Consider the following 25,904-nt stretch of genomic DNA (forward strand, 5'->3'; position numbering starts at 1 on the left):
AATTATTTATAAAAATTCCTCATTTGTTTATTTGTAAATTTTATTGATTTTGTATCTATAATATTAAAATAGTTAGATTTAGGCCATACATCTACTTTATATTGTAATTGCTCAACATTTATAATTTCTGTTGGACTATTTTCATCAACATAAAAAGGTGTATTATATTCTAGTAGTTTTTTTAGTTTTTCACGCATTGCTTTGTCACCTTTGCCTAATACATCATCTATTTCTTTTAATAAAAATCTATTGCTTTTAGGTATATATGGCTGTACCTATATTTATGTACACTGAATGTTAATATTTTTACTTTGTTAAATGTATTATTATTAATTACATACCTCTATTAACAATTTTTGTTCAAAATCGTTGTTTCTTATTAAAAAAATATTTTTAATAATTCCATATCTAATATTTTTATTATTATTATTTAAATATTTAATTGATGGTTTGGATTTATAGCACGAATATATATCATTATTTAATTGAAATGATTTAATATGTTGAGCTTTGCTTTGATCAAAAATTATATTTGTTTGTTGAGTAATGTGGTCTAATGTTTGCTGAGGAATTTTGTTATTTGTTTTAAAAGTTTTAGCATATACATAAACTACAATATTATTATTTATTTCTTCCACAAAATAATCTTCTGTTTCTCCATTAATTATAAAGTTTAATCGTCCAATTAAAAAAATAATGAAAAATTTCTCGGGATTGAAATGATTTGAACATATCTATTTATAAATATTAATAAAAATGTATACCAAAAATTAAAATAAAAGATATTGTCGATATATCACTTATACATACTGATTCCTTGTTTTTAAATACTTGGTGAGTATTTTCCATTCGATTTAGATTGATGCGTAGATTTCTATTCGGATGTCCGAATCTACGAATGTCTTCCGAAAGATGATTCAGCAAATGGTCATTTGGTGTAACTCGTACTTTCACATTTTTAAGACTTCGAGTAAGTGTATTAGATGTTGATGTTGTTGTTGTTGTTGTTGTTGTTGTTGTTGAAGTTGTAGTAGGTGCAGTTGTTGTTGTTGTTGTTGTTGTTGTAGTTGAAGTTGTAGCAGTTGTTGTAGGTGCAGTTGTTGATTCAGTAGCTTCATCATCGTCGCTACTTTCATCATAGTCGTCAGATTTGGATTGAGGTGTTGTTGTTGATTCCGTAGCTTCATCATCGTCGCTACTTTCATCATAGTTGTCAGATTTGGATTGAAGTGTTGTTGTTGATTCCGTAGCTTCATCATCGTCGCTACTTTCCTCATAGTTGTTAGTTTGTTTGGATTTGCTTAACACACGATTGATAATCTTATTATCTACTAATCTTTCTAACATTAAAAAGTAGTTTAACTGATGAATATATATTAATCTCTCCAACTCTGACATTTCTTCCTCATTTCCAACTTTCAAATCTTTTCCATTAATAAAAGAAAGAATATTTTCAAAATCTTTAATTATTCCTATAAAGTCCTATATATGATTCGAGAGAAGATTATTTATTAGAATTCTCACGTATACACCGTGTAGTACAATTTAACTTTCGCGAACTTACTCTATATAGTTCCTTTCTCTCATCTGATAATCTATTATCTAAATAAATTGTTGTAAGGAATTGTACAGCACCAAGAGAAAATGCATGGTAAAAAGCCTTGAATTCAACAGCTCGAAAGTTTTTAAACTCTTTAAAGTTTACTGTACATTTATCAATTCTCAAACTACCATATATGAATTTAGACATTTGAAGAATCAAATCCTTGTACACCATAATCTGCGCTAATTCCTCCATGTGTTTCTTTCCTATACCGAGATAGAGAAGGTGCATCGTATCTATTGAAGAGATACTAAAAATATTGTACTTTTGAAGTTCAAATAAAATTGCTATACACCATGATAAATAATATATTATAAAGTTAGTTTTATTCATGAAAAGTTTTATATATTTTAGAAACTAAACTTACATTTATATTTTACTCCACATTCTAAATGTGAACCCTCACCATATTTAAATAAGTCATCCAAAGCACCTTCATTTGTCTTTCTTTTAGATCTCACTTGACTGAGAACTCCTTCAATTAGCTTAGATTTACAACTTAACATATGTAGTTTATCCAGTCCACACTGGCATCTTCTACACCCCAACTCTGCAAGGACAGATTTCAGTCCAAGGACAGCATTTATTGCAACGCTGTCTCCTAGAATCAAACCCAGTTCAATTAATACTACTATTCTTTGATTTCCCTTCATTATCTCTATTTTATCATTCTTTTTTAAGAAAGTAATAAAATGAGAAATGATTGAATTAAATAGTCTGACTAATTCTTTGTTTTTTTAATATTGTAATCTTTATCAGTTACTACACACACTATAAATCTAATTCATTAAATATAGTGTTAATATACTTGTACTAATATTTAGAATGCAATTTCTAAGTGTTTAAATAAATAATATACCTCATCTTTTCCATTTCTTTATAGTCTATCCCATTTGTAGATAGCTGTATATAGACTCCTAATACAGAGCGACCAGATTCAGTGTATTCGAATGAGTCATTGTAGATATCTACAAATATAGTTTTATCACCACCCTTATTATGATCAAATAATATATTATAATAAAAATCAATATTCAAAAGAAATTTAATTAAATAGATTATATTAAAAAATATATAAATCTATCTTCTTGAGTGAATTGACTCTTTAAATTAATTTTGAAAATCGATTTATTTATAATAAAATTATTGTATTGAGTATCGGTGATCACTTCATCAATCTGTATTTCACTATATTCAATCTATTACACCGTGTATTTGTAGAGTTTTTATAAATATATGTTAGTTACTTTTAGGTTAATTTGAAAGATATCAGTGAACATACCTTTTCAATGTAATGATTTTCTATTTCTTTTAAGACTTTACCCCACGTAATATTTCGGTGACATCCGGTATCGGATCCATCGGCGGAGTACCAATATGAAATAGGTTGTTTATTTCTGCTATAGTTTAATCTCTCTAATATGTCATTCCTACTTTGGACTACAGTTTTGGGTAAAAATCATCTATTAATATTTTTAATTAAATTTTAATAATATATTATTACACTTACATTTAAAGAAATGCTCGTATAGCGCATTTTCTGCTGCATAGTTGAAGTTGCTATTCTTATCAAATTTAATGTTAATTTTCTTCTTTCCAGAATTACCCAAACTCTGATTTACTTTAATTTAAATATTTATCACGGCTGCGATTTCTTTTTTTTCCAAATTCCCAAAACTGTAAGGATCAGCAATTTGGGAATCTGAGCATTTTGGCAAAAAAAAGTGATTGTTTTTTTGGTAGTTTTTGCAAAAATCAAAAAAAATTTTGATGGTTTTCATTTTGAAAAAAAATTGTTTTTCTATTTGCCAAATAATATTATTTTTAATTATAATAAATTCTAAATAATGTTAAATTCTCATACAGAAGGGTATTTATACCGTAGAAATTGAAATCAATGTTTTCATTTCAACAAATAATTATTCTTCAAGTAAGTAGTTAGAAATAAATATTTTTTATAAAACTATATCTTTAACATTTTTTTCTCTTTTCATTTCACACACTTCATTTTTCATTTCACACACTTCAGTATTTTTTTTTTGTTGTGGTTTTTTTTTTTTTTTTGTGTTGTTTTTCAATTTTATTTTCACATCTTTTTTTTTGTACATCGCTCATATAAAATTAATCATGGTGCTACTCAAAAGATTGAGCGTTTTAGAAGAATATGACCCATTCATTAATTTTCAACTACCTACCCCCCTCACCAATACTAATCAAACAAATCAAACAAATCAAACAAATCAAACAAATCAAATCATCACACCACCACAACCATCTTCAACTCCTAGTAAAAATATTACTTTTTGTTTTGAGGTTGATTCATTTGACACTCCAATTTTTGAAGAAGATAACGTTATACCATTCTCATTAAAATCAATTATTCCACCTTCAACATCAACTACCTCCATACCATCCACACCACCATCCACACCACCATCCACACCACCATTCACACCACAATCCACATCAACAACACCATCCACACCATTCACACCATCCACACCATCCACACCATCCACACAACCTATATCATCTTTCATTTATAGTGCTTTAGAAGGATCTGGGGAGATTGTGAAATCCCTTATTAAAGTTCCAGAGCCAAAAGAGATGTCTCCAATCAGACCAGGTAAGCGGGTAGAGTCAAAAACCCGAATTGCCAAATTCGCGAACACTTGGTTCCAATCAATGGTTCATGAAGTCTGCCATGAGACACAATTAGCAACTGTAATCTATTCTGACTGTGGAAGTAAGGAGCGATTACCGTTTCATTCTATCAAGCCCAGGTACTTTGAAGAACAATTCCATACGACTCCATTTTCAATTGGGCAAAGAGTGATCGTCAAATCCAGCAAAGACAAGTATTTGTATGATGGGATTCTTACCAGAATAATGAGGAAAACTTCCTCATCTAAGTATAAATTTTTAAAATTCAAAGTTTATCTTGTCGATTCAGATACCGAAATAGAAGTATTATCAGAAAATACTTTTCTTCACTATACATATTAAATAAAGAATTATTTTCAATATCCGTGATGTGTTATTAATTTTAATTTGAATTTTTATTTTTTTTGATTTAGCAAGTTTTGTTTTGAATCAATTTTTTTTAATTTTTTTTTTTTGTTGTCAAGAATTCGTTTTGAATACGTTTTAACAAAGTATCAAGAATAAACATATCATTTTTTTTATCATATATATATAACACATTCTGTAGAGAATAGATTTTATATTTTATATTTTATATTTTATATTTTATATTTTATATTTTATAAACATTTTATGTTTGAATATTCAAACAAACACGGATCACCGTGATGAAAATAAGAAATGTAAGTATCTATCTTCTTATTTTGAAAAATTATATTTTTAAACTAATATTTAGTTTCAAATATTCAGCCAGCCACGGGCTTGTACCTGTCCCACGGTGCCATGTTCTCTAGGGTACACTACAGTAAGTAGTGTAAGTTTGATAGATTAAGCTGCGTGTAGTTATAAACACAAGTAAGTGATAACATTTTTTTATTCTATTCATATACACATCCACTAACATATCCATTATTTATTTTTTTATTTTTATTTTAGAAATTTATATATATATACACCGTGTAAACATGTATGTAATTATTTGTTTTTTTACATCATTCAAACAAAACAGAAACTAATATCATTTTCTATAATTTCAAGCATACAACGTGCAGTGAATTCAAAATACATCATGTACCTTATATGGAATTCTACAGTAAAGTGGTGTTTATTAAACATTGTATTTGCAGTCCAAAAGCAAGATTCTTAAATTTTATAGGTTATAAGCTGCCATTCGATAATCATGATTGGACTGTCGATAGATGTGGAAAGCAAGTTAGATATGTTATCGATTTTTATGAAGGAAAGGTTGATCCAGAGACCAACAAACCAATTGGAATCTATTAGATGTCAGTCCTGCAATCGATGATATCTCATTTTCAAATATTTATTTTTTTGATTCAATCAAATAAAATTATTTAAAATATTTAAAATATTTATTTTTTATTTCATTTAAATTAATTTATTTTATTAAAATATTTATTCATTTCCTTTTTTTTTATTTTTTAAAAAAATAAAAACTATTTATTTTGATTTTTTATTTATTTATTTTTTTTATTCATTTGATACAAATATCGATAAGAATGATCATATGTTGCGATATGTTGTTGTCTGAAAATCTAACTAGATATTTGATAGCTTGGTTTTTTTTGATGGTTAAAAGCGATGTTTGAAAGATAAAAAAGGATTTTGACAAGGAAAAGCGATGATTTATGTTTTGTTTATTTCACTCCAAATTGATGTTTTTGTTGTTGGTAATTAGGGAATTTGAGCAACTTGGGAAATTTCCTTACAGTTTTGGGAATTTGGTCAGAGAAGCTGCTCAAAATCCTCAAATTCCCAAAAGAAATCGCAGCCGTGATCTCTGAGTTCTTTGATGGCTCTAGGTTCTGTATATCTATATCCATCCCATCGTTTCCTTCCATTGTAGGTGATGTAGGTAATATTGACGGAGGAGGAATGTTGGATTCTTTATGCAAATTAGAGAATATTGTAAGAAGTGGTGATGCTATTGGTGTTGAAATCTTGGAGATATGATTTGACTGGTTGTGGTATATATTGGTTCTTTGCTTTTTTATTGTATGTTTGTACTCAAAGTCTTCTGAAACTTCTATTCTATTCTCTTTTATTGTTTGATTCAATGTAATTAAACTGTTTTTAACTTTATTATTAACAAAGTTGAAGCAATCGCAAGTTACTATTTCCCCTCTTATCGCTTTTTCTTTGTTGAATACTACATTACATTTATCACAAATTTGTCTATTTCTGAATGACATTATTTTATTAATATTATTTAATTGTTTTAAAAAAAAAAAAAAAGCTTTTACTAGTGTAGTATTGTTAAAAAAAAAAAAAAAAAAAAAGAAAAAGTGGTAAAAAAAAAGTAGGTAAAAAAAAAAGATTTTAAAAATTATTTTATTTAATAAGTAAAATATTGAAATATATATTTTTGATTAATTTCGATGTTCTTTGTTTCTGTATCGACAAGTTTGACCAAATAACATTTATCATGATCTGCTTTTGCTTGAATAACTGCTTCGAAATGTAAGTAGTTGAGAAATACCATACATTTTGTCCCTGGAACCCATTCTTCATTATCTCGTTCAACGCAGAGAGGCTTGATTCTTGACAGTGGCAGAAACTCGTATTTGTAATCTAAGTATCGGACTTTAGCCATACCATTGGAGAACTCCATCAGCCTGGCCTTATGCCATGTGTCTTCATACTTCTCAAGATATGTTTTACACTCTACATATGATCCAATTGTTGGTGTTGAGTTGGTGATCTTATAATTTATAATATCGAAACTGTCGACTGATGGTAGATTTTTATATCCTGGTGAAGTTGGTGATGGTGGTATAAACAATTTTTTTTTTGGTTGAGTTTTTTTTTGTTGATTATTTTTTTGTTTGATGGGTGTGGTTAGAACTCTTTGAGTTCTTCGAGTTGTGACATGTGGGTTAGTTGTTGTTGTTGTTGTTGATGTTGATTGTTCGATTGAAGCTGATTTTATTTTTATTTTTAAAATTAATTTCTCTTTTTGTTGTTTTTGAGGGGTGATTGGGTATTGAAAAGTTGCAATATTATTATTGTTGGTGATTAGAGAGGGTGCATCGTGTGATTTAACATCTTTAACCAACTGATCGGTCGATTCATTTTTCGGTGTTGTATTGTTTAATGGTGAGACATTGGATTGAAGTGGTGATTTTATTTTGAAAGGTGATTTTGATGTAACATTTATGTTTGGAATATTGTTGATGTCTTTGGTGGGTGTTGTTTTAATTTTTGATGGTGATTTATGTTTGATTGGTGATTTTGGTGTTATTGTTTGAGAATAAAAAAAGTGAAATTTAGATTCTTCAAAAATAGAATTTAGATTATTTGAGCGTGAAAGAAAAGAAGATTTAATTGGTTTTGTTTGTAACATATTTATATACTTATAAAAATATACTTAACAATAAATTATAACAAGAAAATGAATTATTTTAGTTGATTGTATTTTATACCTTTTATTTCAAAGGGAATTAATTTTATTTGGTTAAAAATATTGAATTTAAATTAAAATTAATAGTTTTGGTAAAAATCAGATGATTCAAAAAAAAAAAAATCGTTCATGATGATTTGAAAAAATTTCGAAAGGGGTTAGTCTAAACTCACTAAAAATAGCTGTAAATTCCTATGATCCCTAACATCATTTTAAGTTTGAAAAATACTATTAAAAATTGGCTGCCGTGCAGTAAAATACTTTATTTTTTTTTTATTTTTTTTTTTAAACCTAAATTTTGTTGAATCGTAGTAAAAAAAAAGTATATCATATATCTTTTTGTTATTTGCTGTATCATTTGTATCATTCTATACCCTGTTATTTCATCTATATCTTTTTAACTTAAAAAAAATGAATGAAAAAAAAAAATTAGAATTTTCGAATTTTTTTGAAAAAAAAAAATTTCTTGGAGATCTTGGATTTCTTGGGCGTGATGTCTTCTTCCTCCTCTTCCTCTGCCTCTTCATCCTCTTCATCCTTCTTCTTGGATTTCTTGGATTTCTTGGATTTCTTGGATTTCTTGGATTTCTTGGATTTCTTGGATTTCTTGGGCGTGATGTCTTCTTCCTCCTCCTCTTCCTCTGCCTCTTCATCCTCTTCATCCTCCTCCACAACTTGTTGTTTATCCTTCTTCTTGGATTTCTTGGATTTCTTGTCTTTCTTGGGCGTGATGTCTTCTTCCTCCTCCTCTTCCTCTGCCTCTTCATCCTCCTCCACAACTTGTTGTTTATCCTTCTTCTTGGATTTCTTGGATTTCTTGGATTTCTTGGATTTCTTGGATTTCTTGGATTTCTTGGATTTCTTGGGCGTGATGTCTTCTTCCTCCTCCTCTTCCTCTGCCTCTTCATCCTCTTCATCCTTCTTCTTGGATTTCTTGGATTTCTTGGATTTCTTGGATTTCTTGGATTTCTTGGATTTCTTGGGCGTGATGTCTTCTTCCTCCTCTTCCTCTGCCTCTTCATCCTCTTCATCCTCTTCTTCCTCCTCTTCCTCTGCCTCTTCTTCATATTCATCTTCATATTCATCTTCATATTCATTGTCGTATTCGAAACCAGCAAAAGACTCTGGAAAAATATGATATCCATCTTCATCCTCGTAGGTGATATTAATTTCGAACAAACTGCGAGCATGGTTATTCAATCTGAGAACTACTTGTACGAAGTGATGGTTTGGAGTATGATTTGCAGCGAGGCCAAGATTTTGTAGGTTTAGCGAAATAACTCGACGATCACTAACTCTGGTAAAGATTGTTGTTGTCAAGATATGATCAATGGCACCTGATCTCTGAGTATTGGTAGTAGTGAGCATGTTTGGATTGTTTTGAGGAACAAGGTTCAAGCGGTTGCCAATGTAACCCTGGGTTGTATTGTAATCGCCAGAAGAAATTGTGAGGCTCAGATTATTTAGAGTATCCAGAAACTGGTTTCTTGGAGCGATGCTGCGAGGTACATGGACAGATGCCACATCCATATCACCGATAGATGTTAATAGAGTCGATATTGCAGCTCTAATATCATGGACATGGTTCGTGTTTCCAATATCTAAAGTGGTGAGTATTGCGGAGTCACCATGGTGGTGCAAGACAACCATGTGGAGATGTACAGCAATAATCGTAGCTGCACCAGCTGATAATTCCTGAAGGAAGAGAAGGTGGCACCGCCGGACATTGGCAGGGAAGACATTTGCATTCACATATGCATTTGCCCTTTCAACGTTCAAAATTGAACTCATTCCACCAACGTTGAGGGTTCCAACAACAATTCTGTTGAGTTCATCACTAAGTAGGTGATTGATAACGAGTTCTTCAATTTGATCTTCACCAGTGAGGACAAGATAGTAAGGAAGGTCAACCATGGTGTTGTTATCTTCGTCGTCTAGCCTAATAATTTGAAACGCACCAGATCCTTCTCCACCATTGTTCTCCAGTACAGCAACTACATTGTAAATGGTCAAAAGGTTGAGGTTGTTGTTGTTGTTGTTGTTGTTGTTGTTGTTGTTTGTTGTTGAGGATGATGTACCAGATATGGTCATCTTTGAAAATTTTCTATTATTACTCATTCTCTTCTTTACTTGTTAACTTCTATTGTTATAACGATACCAAATAAATAACTTTTGTTAGCGATGATTTTCTAACTAGAAGGATAGAGAATAAATCAAGAAAAAAAAGAAGTGATATTAGTTTATATATACTGGGTTTATCACTACGATCGTTACGTAGTTGTCATGGAAATCAGTGAGTGAAAAAAGTTTTTCACTTTTGAAACGTGCATTTTGATTACAGCATCATTTTAAAAATTCAAGGTGTACTACTGTAGTTATTTTTTTACAATTTGTCGAGATTTTTACCACATTAATTTCAAAAATTCAAAAAAAAAAATTTTATTTTGATGACTTTTAACCAAAAAAAAAAAGATCAAACAATAGTTATTTAATTTGAGATAGTCAATTAATAATAATATTTAAGTTTTAATTTAAGATAGTCAATTAATAGTTATTTATTATCGATTTGCAGATTTGGTAATATAATAAATACAATCTAATTTCATCTTATCTCTCCACACAGTTTTCTTTTCCTTTTCTGTATTGGAAGAGGTGTTTGTCAATTTTGAACAAAACTCGCATGCAAGATTAGAAAACTATAGAGAAAGAATAAGACAGATTTATGGTTCAAGACGACAGCAGGTTCAACAAACCACACAAACACTACTGATATTGTAAATGAAATAGATGAATATAATGGAAATGACGAAGCGATTGCTAATATAATTTTGTCAAGTAGATTACTATCGGATGATATAATCACAAAGCGATGTATGTGATGATCAAGACACCATCGATGGAGTTTCCACAATGAAACTGTTGCAAATACAGATATTGGTGACAATGGTGGCTTTGACGATATGCTTTAAATTAATGAATGATGGTGGATTTGATGATATTAATGGATCTTATGTTGATACACTGTAGCAACAATAACAATAACAATAACAATAACTTCACTTATAGCAATAACAATATTAATTATAATAATAATAACAATAATAACAATAATTACTATAACAATAGTTTTTTTTTAATTTAAACAATCCATTTATTAGTTATTTGGAGAGTCAAGATATGGAGATCGAATATCTTTCTCATCAGATATTGCTACTAAACCAACAAACACTACAAATGCAACCAACGAACCAACAACAACAATATCAACATCAACAGCAGCAACAACTCCAATTACAGCAACTACAACCACAGCAACAATAAAAACGAATAGTGATTTAGTGATGTTTGATATACGAGTATTATCTTACATTTATTTTGTGTGTGTATGTATATGTTTATATATAAGTATTATGTATATATATATATATATATATATGTTCTGTTTCTATGTATTTGTATAAACGAACGAAAAATGATTGATCTTCGAAGCTGGAAAGTGACCCCCCTTTATACTTTTTTTGCACTTAACCACTCAATTATTTGTTTACAAAAAAAAAAAAAAAGAATAATTGATTTAAATAATATTTGAAAAAAAGCATACACATCTTGGATTTCAGCAAAATTTCGATGGTTATTAAGTAATTTCATCAAGAAAAAAAGCAAAGATTTAATTTAGGGATCTTTGCTTTTTTTTTGAAAAAATTTTTTTTTCAAGTGCTTTTTTCATTTTTTTGGAAAATTTTATTTCTCATTAGATTTCAAACAAATTTTTTCTTTATTGATTTTATCTAAATAAATTAAAGACTTAACCAAAGTTTTAGCTTTCGATTGTGCTACATTGGTACTGATTGTTTCATAATATTATCTATCATTTTCAAAAAAAAAAAACTAAACATTGATTTATTAAAACAAAACATAGTGATTGTAAACAACCATTACCTATTACAACTAAACAAGAGGGTGCAACTAATGGACGTATGCCAAGAAAGCGTGGATCAACTCAACCATCGATATCAACTATTGTCAAGACAATGACTAATCCAATCACTCCTATGCTGTCACCATTCAACGAGACAATTGTACAGAGTACATCGATATCTGATTTGCTGAAAATGGCAATAGTAATAGTGTTGATCAAAGTAAATCAAATGGTGTTACAACAACATCATCAAGTCAACAACAAGTAATAGCAACCGGAAATCAAAATATAGCGATGAAGAGAATGATGATATGGTGATAACATCCACAATTACATCATCAAATAAGAAGGATGTTAAACAATCCACTAATAGAAGTAATAATAATAATAATAATCTTAAGAAAGAAGCAAATATAGGAGTAGAACTAAATATTAAGAAAGAGGAATCGAAAAAAGATTTAAAGATTACTATTAAACTTCCTGATAAACAAAAAGCAAAGAATCAATCAACACCAACAACAACTGCAACTGCACCGGCGGCTTCTACTTCTGCATCAACAACTTTAGCAACTACAAATACAAATACATCAAATATAATAATTCCACCACCACCATTACCAGATTCAAAGAAGAGAAAACAAGTTGAATCAAATTCATCATCAACTTCAACAAACAATAACAATACTAATGCGCAAGATAAAAACGATAAAGATAAATGTTCAGATTCTCCAAGGAGAAATAGTATAGATAGTTCAAACAAGGATAATGATAAAGATAAAGAAAAGAGTGGAAAGAACATTAAGAAGGATGATAAGAGAAACAGTTCTTCTACTGCACTTGCTGATGTCAACGGTGGCGGAAGTGGAAGAGGTGACTATAGGTTTAATATAGATCCTACGAACTCACATCAGTTTATAGAATCACTTTATTACGAAAAAACAATACCACCTTGTTCTAATTTGTTAAGTGCAAATTTTTTCTCAGGTACAGATGGTGGTTGTGAAATGCAATCTTCAATAACTCCTGCCGTGCAAAGAAGATACGATTTTTCAAATCAAACACTTGTTCCTTTCACTGGTTATACATACTTTGAAAGATTCTCAGTATCTTCGTAATTATTATTTTTAATTATAAAACTATTAAGGATTGTCAACTTGTTACTCAACGGACAGATTCTAACTTAATATTTTATTAATATATAAATTAGAACATGTCAGAATGCTACCTCAAATGATAAGATTAGATATATTGCAAAGCTTGGACCTGGTGTATGCTTCCCTTCTGAACAAAATTATAACTATTATAGTAATTTTACATATAATCAGGATACCAATCAAATTTCATATAGAGTCGGACAAGAATGTGGAATCAAAACCCAAGTTAAAAATATATCAGCTCCAATTGCATGCAATATCACTGAAAATAGTGACAATTACGTAAATAGTATGACTCTTACCTCTCCGATGTCTTTTCAATTGAGTTCACCGATTTCTACATCTCCATACAAGATCGTTATACCACCAATCAACCAAAGCTGGCCTGTTTCGGATATCCAGCCTTCATATAATATCAACTATAAGCAAAAAGTTCAGTGGGGAAGTTTAATCAATACGATTGAGCAATCAATAACTTGTCCATCTTCAGGTTGTTCACTTCCTATTACAACATCACCAATATTCGGGGAGTATTGTACAAGTTCTCTTACTAACCTACCAAGCAATGTCAGCCTTACAATTACTCCCAATTATTTTGTTGGTACCAACACACAACTACTAAACTCTACATTTTTTAATGTATCGATCTCAAGTATGTTCTTTTCAACAGTAGTTAATTTTAATTTCAAATTAACTAACAACTTTTTATTTCATAGTTCCTAAAGTTAAAACTGTCACAGTTATAGCGACAGAATACACCTCAATAACTTTGAGAATCGATCTTGACAATACTAGTCTTGGCAATCTTGCAAAGTATATTGTTAAAGCTAATGATAAATGTATCACTAATCAAAATTGTATAAATTGGCCAGAGTGCACTATCGATGGTATCTCGCCAAACACAAATTTGCAAATTGTTATTCAAGCAGTTACCTATGGGTATGCTGGAGAGGCCTATACCTTGAATACTTCTACTAAGTCACTACCAATATCTACAACCACATCGGTACCTTCGACCACTACAACTTCATCTCCTACAACAACATCTTCTTCATGTCCACCCATAAATGACTCTACCAGATTGGTACAATCAAGCATTTCAATCATACTATTTTCCACAATATCAATAATCAGAATGTACTTGTAATTAATTATTTCCACTTTAATTTAATAAACTGACACTAATAATTCTCAGGTAGGTCCGCTATTGGTATACCAAAATGAACTGAGTTTAATTATATATATTTTGTAGAAAAAAAAATAATTTGGAAATTGTAAAGTATTTACACTCAAATCGCAGTGAAGGGTGTTCTAGTAAAGCGATGGAGAATGCAATTGATGCAGGAAATATTGAAATTGTGTCATGGTTGTATAACAATCGTACAGAGGATTTCAATCAACAAACAATGGATAAATTATTCGTGGTGATCTCCCAATGTCAAAATGGCTATATTCAAATTTAAATCTAGGATACACTCAGGATGCCTTGAAAAAAGCAATTAAAAGTGAAAATTTTGAAATGGTTGACTGGCTAATCAATGGTTCAAATAGAAACCATTATATATTGGATGATTTACTATTGAATTTCATTGTTTTTATTATTTCATTATATATTATCTACCTTATCTTTTCAATTAAGTAATCTCATTATAACAAATCTAAAAATAATAAAATAATTATAAAACTATATGGGTATATTTTAACGATGCTTCTTCTTCTTCTCATTATACTGTTTATATCTTTTTTGTCATCTGATCTATAAATTAGAATGCAAAAACTACATAATTATGTAGTGTTAAGTTTTATTCAAATAAATACGTTATTTTAATTTACAGATTATATTGTTGAATTAAAACAATGAGGATAAATACGAATAGATATCATTGATTAATTTAAATAGAAAAGTAATTATGTTATAGTTGGATGGTTGTGATTTTGTTTGTGATTGTAAAAGATCGATAATTTCTTGATGTCCTTTACTTTTGGCATTGGACAAAGCAGTTCTAAGATTTCCTTCGGTTCTATTCTGAATTAACCACTTTACAACATGTTTGTGAACAAAAAAGGATGCACAACTCAATGAATTTTCTGTACATCCTTCACTTCTATTATTATGTAACCAAATAATGCAGTCGAGATGTCCACTTAGAGAAGCACCATCCATAGCCTCGGTGGTACATTGGGAACTAGTATTCTCATGCAGCCATTGAATGACACTAAGATGGCCATTCTTTGCGGCAGAGTTCATTGCATAAACTGTGGATTGTTCAGTCCTATTCTTATATAACCACTTGACGATTTTTAAATGACCTGATTCCGAGGCGTAGTCAATTGCTTTGTGACTACAACCTTCACTTCTATTATTACTTAACCAAACAACACAGTCGAGATGTCCGTTTAGAGATGCTCGGTTTATAGCCTTTTTTGTACAACCTTCAGAGCGATTGGTATGAAGGAACTGAACCAATTGGAGATGTCCATTCTCTGATGCGCCATTCATAGCAACGACAGAGCAACCTTCGGTACGATTGAAATGGAGATATTCAACAATTTCAAAGAATCCTCTGGATGCTGCATAGTCAATTGCATGATAGGATGCCTTACCGATTTGATTTGAATCCAACCATTTTAGTGTTTCGAAATGTCCCATGTCAGCAGCTATATCCAGGATATGAATGTACTCGAATATATGTGAATCTTTATTCTCTCGCTTTAAATACTCGAGCACATGTATATGGTTTCCCAATACTGCTTGGCTATACATTTTATTTCCGATTCTGCACTCTGATTTCTCGGCAACTAGATACTCGATCATATCAAGTCTACCGACTCTTGCAGCACTATCGAATACAACACTACCAACACTGTCGTCTCCGATTTTCGATTATTTCAAAATCTCGATGTCTTGTGAGAACGGTGCTTTGCTGATGCAGTTTCTATATTTGAGTTTCAATCGATGTGCTTGACAGTAGCTCTCTAAATATTTGATTATATCAAATCTACCGAACCAAACGGCATAGTAGAGTAGGTCATTATATTTGGTACCAGATAGATTGCCAACTATAATACCGCTATCTATATTTTGATCTTCAATCAAATAGCGTAGGATCTCTATTGAATTTGCTCTGATTGCATTCACCAATGTCACGAATATATCGTAGGGCTTCATATTCTTGATTGAATTTGAACTTGACCACTGCTTTAACAATCCAATATAGCCATTTCCTGCCATTACTTGTGGTGATTCAATCATCTCATTCCATCTATATACTATACATTTTCCATCATATAGGAGTTCTGATAAAATAAAATTCTCATCTCTAATACATTTAATACTATTGAATATAAATCTATTAAATATTTTATTATTGCATACTGATAGAAATAATGATGTATCCATTCTTCATAGAAAAAAAAAAAATAGTAAACAACTGAAAAAAAAATGTCTTTATCTTGGTTGATTTCAACCTTCTCTCTGAGATTTTTTTTCTAAAAATTAAATTATCTACAGATATAAGATAAAATTTTTATTAAAATCCTAAAAACATCTTAAAAATCTAGATTTTATAAAAATTTAGTATGTTATTTTTATGGATAAATCAATCCTAACTTTATTCTCTCATGGTTTCTATTAATTTTGAAGATAAGCTAGTTATTTATATTCTTTGATTTGGATAATTCTAAATACACCTTTATATGTTTAGAAAGGAATGGAAAAGTGAATAGAATAAGGATTGATATCTCTTTTTTTTTTTTTTTTTTACATAATTTAAATTTTATTTTTTTATTTTATTAATTTAACTTAAATTTTAATCCAATTTAACTTGTTGTAATGGCTTGAGGTTTGGTGATACAGTGAATGGACAACCAGTGATTGTCTTGAGGTGATCGACAGTGGTACCATCAGCGATTTCAATGAGAACGAGTCCCTTGGATGGCTCGACGTCGAACACTGCCAACTCGGTAATGATACGGTTGACACAACCCTTTCCGGTCAATGGGAGAGTGCAACGCTCCAAGATCTTTGGCTTTCCGTTCTTTGATGTGTGTTCCATGGTGACGACGACACGCGATCCACTGGCGGTCAAATCCATAGCACCACCTGGTCCCTTTACCATTTGACCTGGAATTACCCAGTTGGCAAGATCACCGTTGGCCGAAACCTCCATACCACCCAAGATGGTCAAATCGACGTGTCCACCACGAATCATGGCGAATGAATCGGCCGATGAGAAAATCGATGAACCCGGAATGGTTGTGACAGTCTCCTTACCGGCGTTGATCAAATCTGGATCTTGTTGACCGGGCTTTGGGAATGGTCCCATTCCAAGCAAACCATTCTCACTTTGCAACTCGATTCTGATTCCCTTTGGAACGTAGTTACTGGCGAGTGTTGGCATTCCAATACCCAAATTGCAATACATTCCGTCTTGGAACTCGAGAGCGGCACGACGGACAATCTTCTCACGCTTCATGGCGGCTTCATTCTTTGGCTTGGCTGGTGCGTCGGTCTTTCCACCTTGGTCCAAAGTCAAACGTTCGATACGCTTCTCGTACGATGGTCCCTTAATAACACGGGCAATATAGATTCCGGACAAATGGATCTCGTCTGGCTTCAATTCACCGGCTTCGACAATCTCTTCGACCTCGGCAATCGTGATACGACCGGCAGTGGCCATTGGTGGATTGAAGTTTCTTGCGGTGTTTCTAAAGACGAGATTTCCACGGGTGTCAGCTTTCCATGCTTTGATGAGCGCAAAATCACCGGTGATCGCTTCCTCGAGGACGTAGTTACGGTTGTTGAACTTACGTGTCTCACGTGGCTGACTGGTGATCTCTACCTTTCCACTGCCGTCCTGTGCAAACTTGATGGGGAATCCACCCTCCTCGACCAAGATCGTTCCGACACCGGTTGGAGTGTAGAATGCAGGGATACCGGCACCACCGGCTCTGACACGCTCTGCCAAATTACCCTGTGGAGTCAACTCGACTTCGAGTTCACCCTTGAGATACTGTGATTCGAAAGTGGCGTTCTCTCCTACGTAGGAAGCAATCATACGTTTGATCTGACGTGTTTGCAACAACAATCCCAAACCGAAATCATCGACACCACAATTATTACTGACGACAGTGAGATTCTTGACACCCTTATCACGAACGGCTGTAATCAAATTCTCTGGAATACCACACAATCCAAATCCACCAACCAACCTATATACAAGTTAATTAGTTTAACAATGATCATTGGTTTTTCAATTCCATATATTTATATATTTTTTGAAATTTACAATTTAGAACCATCTTTGATATCGGCAACAGCTTCTTTGGCTGATCCTACAACTTTTGAAGTTGAATAATATCTAAGTGAACTCTACATAAACATTAATAAAAAAAAGTAAGAGTTATTATTGAGTAACAATATTGTGAACATGATATTTAAACAAACATACATATAATTTTACAATCGATTTGCTTGATAACATTTTTTTTGGTAAATATAAATGAATAAAATCAAACTTCAGAATTTTTGATTATCATTTTTGAAAAAATCAAAAAATTCTAAATTGAATAAAAAAATTAATTAAAAAATGAATTTAAAGGCTGTTTGGAGCATACTCTTATTCCGACAATAGAAATTTCTTGTTGTTATTAATTTTACCCCATTTGAAAAACTAACTACTCGTGTTATACACCTATAGAATTGTTCCCCTTTTTACAAACAAACTTAAATTTTTCGAAACAAATAAATAAAACTTAAATAATATTTAAAATTGGTTGTGCACTACTATTTTACATTTTACTAGTAAAAAAGAAGAAGATCATTCTATTGTGATCATGATTATGTGTGTGGAACAATCACAATAAATTGCCAAATTTGATATAAAAAATTTTAAAAAATAAAAAAATAAAAAAAACAGTTTTTGGAATAACCGATTCTTTTTTTTATATTATCTTTCAGATTTGAATCATAATTAAAGTCTTTATTATTACAAATAAGGAGAGTTAGAGAGAGAGAAAAGATGACAGAGAATACCACACCAGTTGTAGCACCAGTCGAACCAGTAGCAGCAGCTCCAAAGAAGAAGATCTGTTGTGCCTGTCCAGACACCAAGAAGCTCAGAGACGAATGTATTCTTACCAACGGTGAAGACAAGTGTTTTGAATTCATTGAGAAACACAAGATGTGTCTTAGAGCTGAAGGTTTCGATATCTAAAATAATTAGTAATAACAATAACAACAAAATAATAATATTATATATTTCAAAAAAAAAAGCGAAAAATCTTTAAATTGGTTAATCACAGTTTCATCGATATCAATAGACATACAATACAACACTTCTATCAATATTCTTCAATCAAAATTGATATTTAGTGCTAAAATAACGCAAATAACAATAATAATAATAATATTCCAATTCCCTTCTCTCCTCTTATAAGTCAGTCAAATAATAACAACTACATATATTTAATACGATGCGCATCACAAGTGATATTTAAATTTTCAATATCAAACAATAATAAAACAACTTTATTTAATTTATTAAAAAAAAAAAAGAGAATTTAACAAAATTATAATGATAATGAAACAATAATTGTGTGTTTGCAAAACAACACTTTTTTTTTGTTTAATTTATATTTTTAATTTTTAAAATATATAAGTTTGTTGACTTTGTTATTTATTCATAATCATAATAAAAATGAATAAAGTAGTTTTAATAACAGGAGCTGCAAGTGGAATTGGAAGAGATCTTTCACTTACATTTCATGACTATGGATTCAGAGTGTATGCAACCTCTAGGAATATAGATAATATGGGTGATCTCAGTGAAAAAGGTATATCTGTATTACAACTAGATGTATCAAACTTGGAATCCATCAACAACGCTGTAAACTACATCATCGACAACGAGGGTAAAATAGATATTCTCATCAATAACGCTGGACTAGTTTACTATGGTCCTTGTATTGAGCTTCCAATTGAAGATACACGTCATCTAATGGGTATGTTGTTTAAAATGTTGTATTTCATCACACAATTATTTTATATATTAATAATTGGTTTTTGTTTTTTTCTATCTTTTTTTAGAAATTAATTTCTTTGGTGTTGTAAATGTTACTATGGCAGTATCAAAGTTTATGGTTGAGAAGAGAAGTGGAATCATTGTGAATATAGGAAGTATCTCTGGTGTGATGACTTCACCGTTCACCGGAGTCTATTGTGCCAGTAAGGCTGCGCTGCACGCGTGGTCCGACGCACTGCGAATGGAGTTGGATCCCTTCAATGTGAAGGTGGTGACATCGATTCCGGGTACGATCGTTTCGAATATAGTGGATCGTGCAGTACCACAGCTTCGACAGCTACTGGCTCACTCGATCTACAAACCGATAGAGGCAGAGATACTCGGCAGACCCACAATGATCAAATCGATACAGGTATCGACACGATCGTTCTCAGAGTATCTCTTGCAAGTTATATTTCGTCGTCGTCTACCAGCAACGTTTAGATACGGACCCGGTACAATCTTCACAATGATCATGAGTGCACTACCCACACGCTTTACAGACTGGTTACTAAAGAAGAAAGCAGGTCTTGCAAAATTGAAACAAATCATAGAAGAACAAGCTGTAAAATCACAAAAACAACAACAATCATTATCAAATAATAATAATAATAATAATAATCATAACAATAATAATGATGAATAAAAATTAAATTTAATATTTATCTAAAAGAATGTTTTTTAAAAAAAAAAAAGAATTATTGTGCTAATAATTATATCATGACTAATTTAAAAATCAACAAATTGGGGGTGACTTTTAAAAATCAAACCACTTCGGAATTAATTAGTTTTTTTTCAATTATTTTTCTTTTTTTAATTTTTAATTTTTTTCAATTATTTTTTTTTTTTCTTTTGGTGGAGAACACTTCACAAACACTTCGTAAAATACACTCCGCTCTATCAAATATCAACTCTGTATAATATAATTAAAAAGGTAATTAATTAATTTAGTTTCCCAGCATATGCATTGGTTTTTTTTTTTCGTTAGATAAATAATAATAAACAATCAAAACTATTTTTGTTTTATTTTTTATTTTATTTTTTATACCTGTTTAAATAAATTAAATTATTTAATTTAAATATTTTTTTTTAACAGAATAAAATTTGTTGATGTTTGTTGGAAGTCGAACAACAGTTAAATGTGGAAGATGAAAAAAAAAATGAAGAGTAGAGAGCAGGAAAGGTGTTAGATGTTAGGTGTTAATTGTTGTTTATTTTATTTTTATTTTTATTTTTTATTTAATGATTAAATTAAATTAAATCAGATATCTAAAACAAACAAACAAACAAAACAAAAGTATTTATCTTTTTTTTTTTCTTTTTTTTTAAAATAGAAATTGATTCATTTAAAAAAAAAATGGAGAATGAATCTGATAATCTGTTAAATAACGATGCGCTTGTCGATAATCATGACCATGGAGGTCATGGACATAGCCACGGAGGTAAAGATAAAAAACATAAACATAAACATGGTCATTCTCATGAGGGAACTGTATCCGATGCCGTTGTTGGTAACAGTACTTCAGAGGCACATGGCCATTCGCACGACCACGGAGCTCATGGCCATAGCCATGATTCTCCAGCTTCACAAGAGAATTCCAGCAAGAAGAAGAGCCATGGACACAGTCACGACCACGAGCATAACTACGAGCATGACCACGACCATAATCACAACGACCACGACCACGACCATGAGCACAACCACGAACACGACCACGAACACGGACATAGCCATGAATCTCCAAGTAGTCCATCTTCGCGTGGTCTGCTGAGCGGACTCGACACCCTCAAAGAGCTGGACAAGAAGAAGAAAGCCAGATATGCACTTACGGTTTGTCTCGTCCTCACAACAGTTTTCATGGTTGGTGAAGTAGTCGGTGGTTACATGGCCAATTCACTTGCTATCATGACAGATGCAGCTCATCTCCTAACCGATATAGGTGCTATGTTTCTAAGGTAAATTATTTATTGTTTGTTTAAAAATTAGTTCATCTTTACTAATTCAATATTCTTTTATATTTCCCAGTTTATTTGCAATGTGGATATCAACACATCCACCAACTTCATCACTGAGTTTTGGATTCCATCGTGCAGAGATTCTTGGTGCTCTTGCTAGTGTTCTCATGATCTGGGCACTGACCGGTGTTTTATTGTATGAGGCTGTCCAGCGTATCACTCATCCACCCGAAGTAGACGGTAAAGTTATGTTTATTATTGCCAGTTGCGGTTTGGCTATCAATATTATCGATGCCATCATTCTACACTTTGGTGCTGGAGGTCACGGACATTCGCATGGTGGTGGCGGTCACTCACACGGTGGCGGCGGTCACTCTCATGCCAAGAAGAAAAAGAGAGTTGCCACCGAAGAGATCGACATTGAAATGGGAGGCGAAGTAAAAGAGCACAAAGAGGAAATGAATATCAATGTTTACTCTGCATATATCCATGTCATTGGTGACTGTGTACAAAGTATTGGTGTCATGATTGCCGCTCTCATCATCTGGATAAAGCCAGAGTGGAAGATTGCCGATCCCATCACCACCTTTATCTTTTCGATCATCGTCTTGTTTACTACCATCCGTTTGTTGAAGCAGAGTCTTGGTGTACTGATGGAGGGTGTTCCATCGGATGTTAGTGTCGCCGACGTAAACTCGGATCTCTCTGAACTCCCAGGTGTTACCGAGGTCCATGACTTGCACATCTGGTCGATCACCATTGGAAAGCCAGCACTCAGTGTCCATCTCACGATTGCCGACGGTGTCGACTCTGACGATACACTAAAGTCTGCATGCAGACTATTGAAATCAACCTACAACATCGAACATACTACCATCCAGATTGAACGACAAGCAGGAGATAACTCTACGGCTCTCTGTAACGATCCATGTCCACCACCAAAACAAAAGACATTGAAACGTCAAAATAGTCATTAATAATTTTATTTTTTTTTACTATAACTAATTATAATCCATCCAAATTTAATATATAGTTTATTTTTGTATAATATTTCGATTCGAAGTAAATAATATAATAATAATCAACCAATCATATAATAATTATCTTAATTTTTAATAAATAATATTCACCTTGTCGGTGTTTATTTAAAAAACAAAACCAAAAATTTATTTACAAATTTATTTACAAATTTATTTTCTGTATCAAAATAGTTTTCTTTTCACGATTTTTCATTACATCCAATAATCTTGAGTCATCAATATTCAATATTTGATTGTCCTGATTATTTGTAAAGGTTAATTTATTAGGTTAATTGTTGAAAAAAAAAAAAAACAAAAAAAAAAAAAAAAAAGAAATTGTAATACATACAAGTTCAAATCTATATTGACTTGGTTTAAATCCGAATGCTTTGCTTGTGATAGTTTGAAGATCTGTTAATGTGCTGTTTTCATTGAAATTGATTAATTTGGATTCATTTTTAAACTTTACATTAATAAGGAATTGCGATGATGTGTTTGGAGATTGTGGTTTAGGGATTGATTGGTTTACACCATTATTATTATTATTATTATTATCAAGTCTTGCTTTAGCAGCATTCTCTTTGGTAATTCTTCTTTTTTGTTGATTAACTCTAGTAGTTTCTCCAATCTCTATTGCTTTCAACAAAATAGAGATATATATTTGATCCTTAGCTGGGTCACGAGTATTATTACCATTGATGTAGGAATCACCATAAAAAATGTTCTCTTTTTCAATATTGAGCATATCAAGTTTGGTATTAAGAGTAGACTGAAGCTCCACGGGATTTAAACGATCAAGATTTGTAATCACAAGAATTGGAGAGATACCTTTTAGAATTTTAATTTAAAAATTAGAAATCATTACTTTTGATTATTAAAAAAGATAAAATAAATAATAATTACCTTGTTCAGAACAAAGTTTGAATAATAAATTATAGTACGCAATTTCTTCTTCAATCTGAAAAGCTAGAACACTCATGGCAAAAACAAATGAATGAATAGCAGATTCATCATCTCTTTCCTTTGATTCAAAGCTTGCCAGGTCAAATTTATAATCAATATCTTTTGGTAGCATTCCTCTAGAGTATAATAATTAGTTATTTTAATAGAAATAATAATAAATTTTTTTATATTTCATACCTAGCAGCAAATTTAATGAATTTATCACATGGAATCGATGTTTTAAAACCATAAGAGTCCCAAAGATTAATCTTGATATTATCGATTATATCTTGTGTAACTTGAGTTTTGTTTACAATTAGATCACGTATAATCTCTGCAATCGATGTTTTAGTATAACTTCTTGTTACATGATCACATGATCCAAAGGTATTGAACACTTTATCATTAATTTTATTTCCACCTGTGAACAAATTAAGAAATCCGTTGTTGGTTGTTGACTTACCATGACCAACCAATCCAAGAACACAAATGTTCAGAGGAAATAATGTTTTGAAAATTTTAGATAGCCATGCTATTTAAAAATAAAGTTAATATTTTTTTAGTTTATTCATTAAATATTAATACTTACCGCTATCTAAATTAAAATAACCTTTATATTTTCCTTTGTTATAGGTTAGTTCGAAAAATATTTGTGTTGAGAATTTGTTGATTGAGCTTCCAACATTGGTGTGAAGATTCATTGTTTTTCTGACAGGAACTTCATACTCTAGTGGTTTATCGAATCGTATATTGTTTCCTTTATAAAATTCATTGCTCATAAATTGTATTGCTATATCTTTTATTTCTTTACCATCATTAGTTGTACTTTGAATAATCTCAACAATCAGTGGAAGGAATCTATCTGTTGGTGAATGATATGTACTGGTTCCTTGTAAGAAACGTACAATAAACGGTAGGTCTATATCAGCAACACTCATTATTGATTTAATAGCAGTATTTACCATGCTAAAGCTTTCGATATAGTATTTCTTTTGGTTTTTGAAATGGTTTGAAAAGAATGTTTTCATAGTTTGATTGCCAATTCCAATTGTTATAACCTCGACTTTCTAATATTATATTTATAAGGTGCTAGTTAGTAGTTGAGCTTGAGTTAAAATAAATAATTAATAAAAGTAAAGTAATGTTACCTCCTTAAGGAGCCTTGTTATTTTTTCAGTTGGATCATCAGTAGGTTTTCCATCGGTTATAAGTAAAACCAAACCTGTCTTTGGATTGTTTATATCAATGCCTTCAATACATAGATTGATGGCAGGGATCATATTGGTCTCTTCTTTTTTAAATGATCTAGTGATTTTATTTATGAAGCCATCACTATAGGTATTTTCGATTTTACGAGCGAAATCTTTATTTTTATCACAAAAATTAGTAAATTATATTAATTAACACTTTCCAAATATATACTTACTTTCAACAGCAGTATGAAGTTTGGTCTTATCAGTCTCTTCAGAAATAACTATTTGAGCTTCTTTTCCAAATGAAATGATTTTCATTGGGATTGGAGGAAAAGCTGATATAAACCCTTCAATAGTTTTCTTTGTTAAAATGAAGGCTTCATTGCTGATCGAAGAACTGACATCAACCAAAAATGTGAGGGAGCCAAAATCAATTTGATCATATACCCAACGATAGAACATACCTTCATTGTGGTAATTGGTATCTTTTGGGTCGACAAAAGGTGTATTGGAAACTTCTGACATTCCTAAGAAATTTTTTTTATAAAACAAAAAGAATAATAAAAAATAAATCATTTTATGTATATTTATATGTACCAAAATAAAATAATTAAATTTTTAAACTTAACCTAAATAATAAAGTTTTTGGTTTTGTTGATTCAGATAATGTGTGTAGTTAGTTTGATGTTGTGTTTGATCTCAACTATTAATACATCTAAAAATAAATATATGTACAAATAATTTTTTATTCATTTTTCCCATTCTTTTGGTGAAGTTGCGATAAAAATCAAACACTGAACGATAAAAAATCAATTATTTTGTTGCAAATTTTAATGTAAAAAAATCAAAATAATCTCAAAAAAAAAAGAAAAGGAAATTGATTAAAAAAAAAAAATCAAAAGATTAACACTGTTTTTTTAAAACACACAACCAAATTTATTTCTTCACTTATTTTTTTGTAATATCATTGTCAACCAACATCAAATTTTTAAT

The 25,904-nt window shown here is 31.0% G+C and overlaps 14 protein-coding genes across 14 annotated transcripts; 6 read left to right on the forward strand and 8 right to left on the reverse strand.

Moving 5' to 3' along the window:
- Window positions 1-40: 40 nt before the first annotated feature.
- On the reverse strand, window positions 41-1,798 carry PPL_11451 (uncharacterized protein; the record flags this gene model as incomplete). Its single annotated transcript, XM_020582205.1, has 5 exons — window positions 41-55; window positions 90-275; window positions 342-734; window positions 949-1,482; window positions 1,565-1,798. The coding sequence occupies 5 exons, from the start codon at window positions 1,796-1,798 to the stop codon at window positions 41-43; spliced, it is 1,362 nt and encodes a 453-aa protein (XP_020427508.1).
- Window positions 1,799-1,953: 155 nt separating this feature from the next.
- Window positions 1,954-3,611, reverse strand: PPL_11452 (uncharacterized protein; the record flags this gene model as incomplete). Its single annotated transcript, XM_020582206.1, has 5 exons — window positions 1,954-2,101; window positions 2,463-2,596; window positions 2,886-3,043; window positions 3,114-3,224; window positions 3,605-3,611. The coding sequence occupies 5 exons, from the start codon at window positions 3,609-3,611 to the stop codon at window positions 1,954-1,956; spliced, it is 558 nt and encodes a 185-aa protein (XP_020427509.1).
- Window positions 3,612-3,730: 119 nt separating this feature from the next.
- Window positions 3,731-5,530, forward strand: PPL_11453 (uncharacterized protein; the record flags this gene model as incomplete). The annotated part of the gene is made up of 3 exons (XM_020582207.1): window positions 3,731-4,461; window positions 5,183-5,213; window positions 5,285-5,530. 3 exons carry the CDS (start codon window positions 3,731-3,733, stop codon window positions 5,528-5,530), a joined length of 1,008 nt encoding a protein of 335 aa, XP_020427510.1.
- Window positions 5,531-5,888: 358 nt separating this feature from the next.
- PPL_11454 (uncharacterized protein) lies at window positions 5,889-6,220 on the forward strand (the record flags this gene model as incomplete). The annotated part of the gene is made up of 3 exons (XM_020582208.1): window positions 5,889-5,937; window positions 5,979-6,074; window positions 6,114-6,220. 3 exons carry the CDS (start codon window positions 5,889-5,891, stop codon window positions 6,218-6,220), a joined length of 252 nt encoding a protein of 83 aa, XP_020427511.1.
- A 382-nt stretch (window positions 6,221-6,602) lies between these two features.
- On the reverse strand, window positions 6,603-7,610 carry PPL_11455 (uncharacterized protein; the record flags this gene model as incomplete). Its single annotated transcript, XM_020582209.1, has 1 exon — window positions 6,603-7,610. One exon carries the CDS (start codon window positions 7,608-7,610, stop codon window positions 6,603-6,605), a length of 1,008 nt encoding a protein of 335 aa, XP_020427512.1.
- Window positions 7,611-8,096: 486 nt separating this feature from the next.
- PPL_11456 (uncharacterized protein) lies at window positions 8,097-9,581 on the reverse strand (the record flags this gene model as incomplete). The annotated part of the gene is made up of 1 exon (XM_020582210.1): window positions 8,097-9,581. The coding sequence occupies one exon, from the start codon at window positions 9,579-9,581 to the stop codon at window positions 8,097-8,099; it is 1,485 nt and encodes a 494-aa protein (XP_020427513.1).
- A 369-nt stretch (window positions 9,582-9,950) lies between these two features.
- PPL_11457 (uncharacterized protein) lies at window positions 9,951-14,203 on the forward strand (the record flags this gene model as incomplete). The annotated part of the gene is made up of 9 exons (XM_020582211.1): window positions 9,951-9,960; window positions 10,204-10,244; window positions 10,370-10,538; window positions 10,872-11,046; window positions 11,587-11,850; window positions 11,879-12,697; window positions 12,794-13,392; window positions 13,457-13,883; window positions 13,993-14,203. 9 exons carry the CDS (start codon window positions 9,951-9,953, stop codon window positions 14,201-14,203), a joined length of 2,715 nt encoding a protein of 904 aa, XP_020427514.1.
- A 167-nt stretch (window positions 14,204-14,370) lies between these two features.
- On the reverse strand, window positions 14,371-15,504 carry PPL_11458 (uncharacterized protein; the record flags this gene model as incomplete). Its single annotated transcript, XM_020582212.1, has 2 exons — window positions 14,371-14,398; window positions 14,612-15,504. 2 exons carry the CDS (start codon window positions 15,502-15,504, stop codon window positions 14,371-14,373), a joined length of 921 nt encoding a protein of 306 aa, XP_020427515.1.
- A 120-nt stretch (window positions 15,505-15,624) lies between these two features.
- Window positions 15,625-16,140, reverse strand: PPL_11459 (uncharacterized protein; the record flags this gene model as incomplete). Its single annotated transcript, XM_020582213.1, has 1 exon — window positions 15,625-16,140. The coding sequence occupies one exon, from the start codon at window positions 16,138-16,140 to the stop codon at window positions 15,625-15,627; it is 516 nt and encodes a 171-aa protein (XP_020427516.1).
- A 409-nt stretch (window positions 16,141-16,549) lies between these two features.
- oxct (3-oxoacid CoA-transferase) lies at window positions 16,550-18,223 on the reverse strand (the record flags this gene model as incomplete). The annotated part of the gene is made up of 3 exons (XM_020582214.1): window positions 16,550-17,951; window positions 18,029-18,111; window positions 18,191-18,223. 3 exons carry the CDS (start codon window positions 18,221-18,223, stop codon window positions 16,550-16,552), a joined length of 1,518 nt encoding a protein of 505 aa, XP_020427517.1.
- Window positions 18,224-18,760: 537 nt separating this feature from the next.
- Window positions 18,761-18,955, forward strand: PPL_11461 (cytochrome c oxidase copper chaperone; the record flags this gene model as incomplete). The annotated part of the gene is made up of 1 exon (XM_020582215.1): window positions 18,761-18,955. The coding sequence occupies one exon, from the start codon at window positions 18,761-18,763 to the stop codon at window positions 18,953-18,955; it is 195 nt and encodes a 64-aa protein (XP_020427518.1).
- Window positions 18,956-19,438: 483 nt separating this feature from the next.
- PPL_11462 (SDR family oxidoreductase) lies at window positions 19,439-20,447 on the forward strand (the record flags this gene model as incomplete). Its single annotated transcript, XM_020582216.1, has 2 exons — window positions 19,439-19,742; window positions 19,828-20,447. 2 exons carry the CDS (start codon window positions 19,439-19,441, stop codon window positions 20,445-20,447), a joined length of 924 nt encoding a protein of 307 aa, XP_020427519.1.
- A 711-nt stretch (window positions 20,448-21,158) lies between these two features.
- On the forward strand, window positions 21,159-22,734 carry PPL_11463 (putative zinc transporter; the record flags this gene model as incomplete). Its single annotated transcript, XM_020582217.1, has 2 exons — window positions 21,159-21,757; window positions 21,789-22,734. 2 exons carry the CDS (start codon window positions 21,159-21,161, stop codon window positions 22,732-22,734), a joined length of 1,545 nt encoding a protein of 514 aa, XP_020427520.1.
- Window positions 22,735-22,857: 123 nt separating this feature from the next.
- Window positions 22,858-25,436, reverse strand: PPL_11464 (vWA domain-containing protein; the record flags this gene model as incomplete). Its single annotated transcript, XM_020582218.1, has 9 exons — window positions 22,858-22,861; window positions 22,944-23,035; window positions 23,126-23,604; window positions 23,680-23,855; window positions 23,917-24,139; window positions 24,182-24,250; window positions 24,308-24,785; window positions 24,867-25,081; window positions 25,145-25,436. 9 exons carry the CDS (start codon window positions 25,434-25,436, stop codon window positions 22,858-22,860), a joined length of 2,028 nt encoding a protein of 675 aa, XP_020427521.1.
- Between the last annotated feature and the right edge of the window lie 468 nt (window positions 25,437-25,904).

The sequence above is a fragment of the Heterostelium album genome (assembly GCF_000004825.1).
Source record: "Heterostelium album PN500 unplaced genomic scaffold PPL_scaffold13, whole genome shotgun sequence".
NCBI lineage: Eukaryota > Evosea > Eumycetozoa > Acytosteliales > Acytosteliaceae > Heterostelium > Heterostelium album.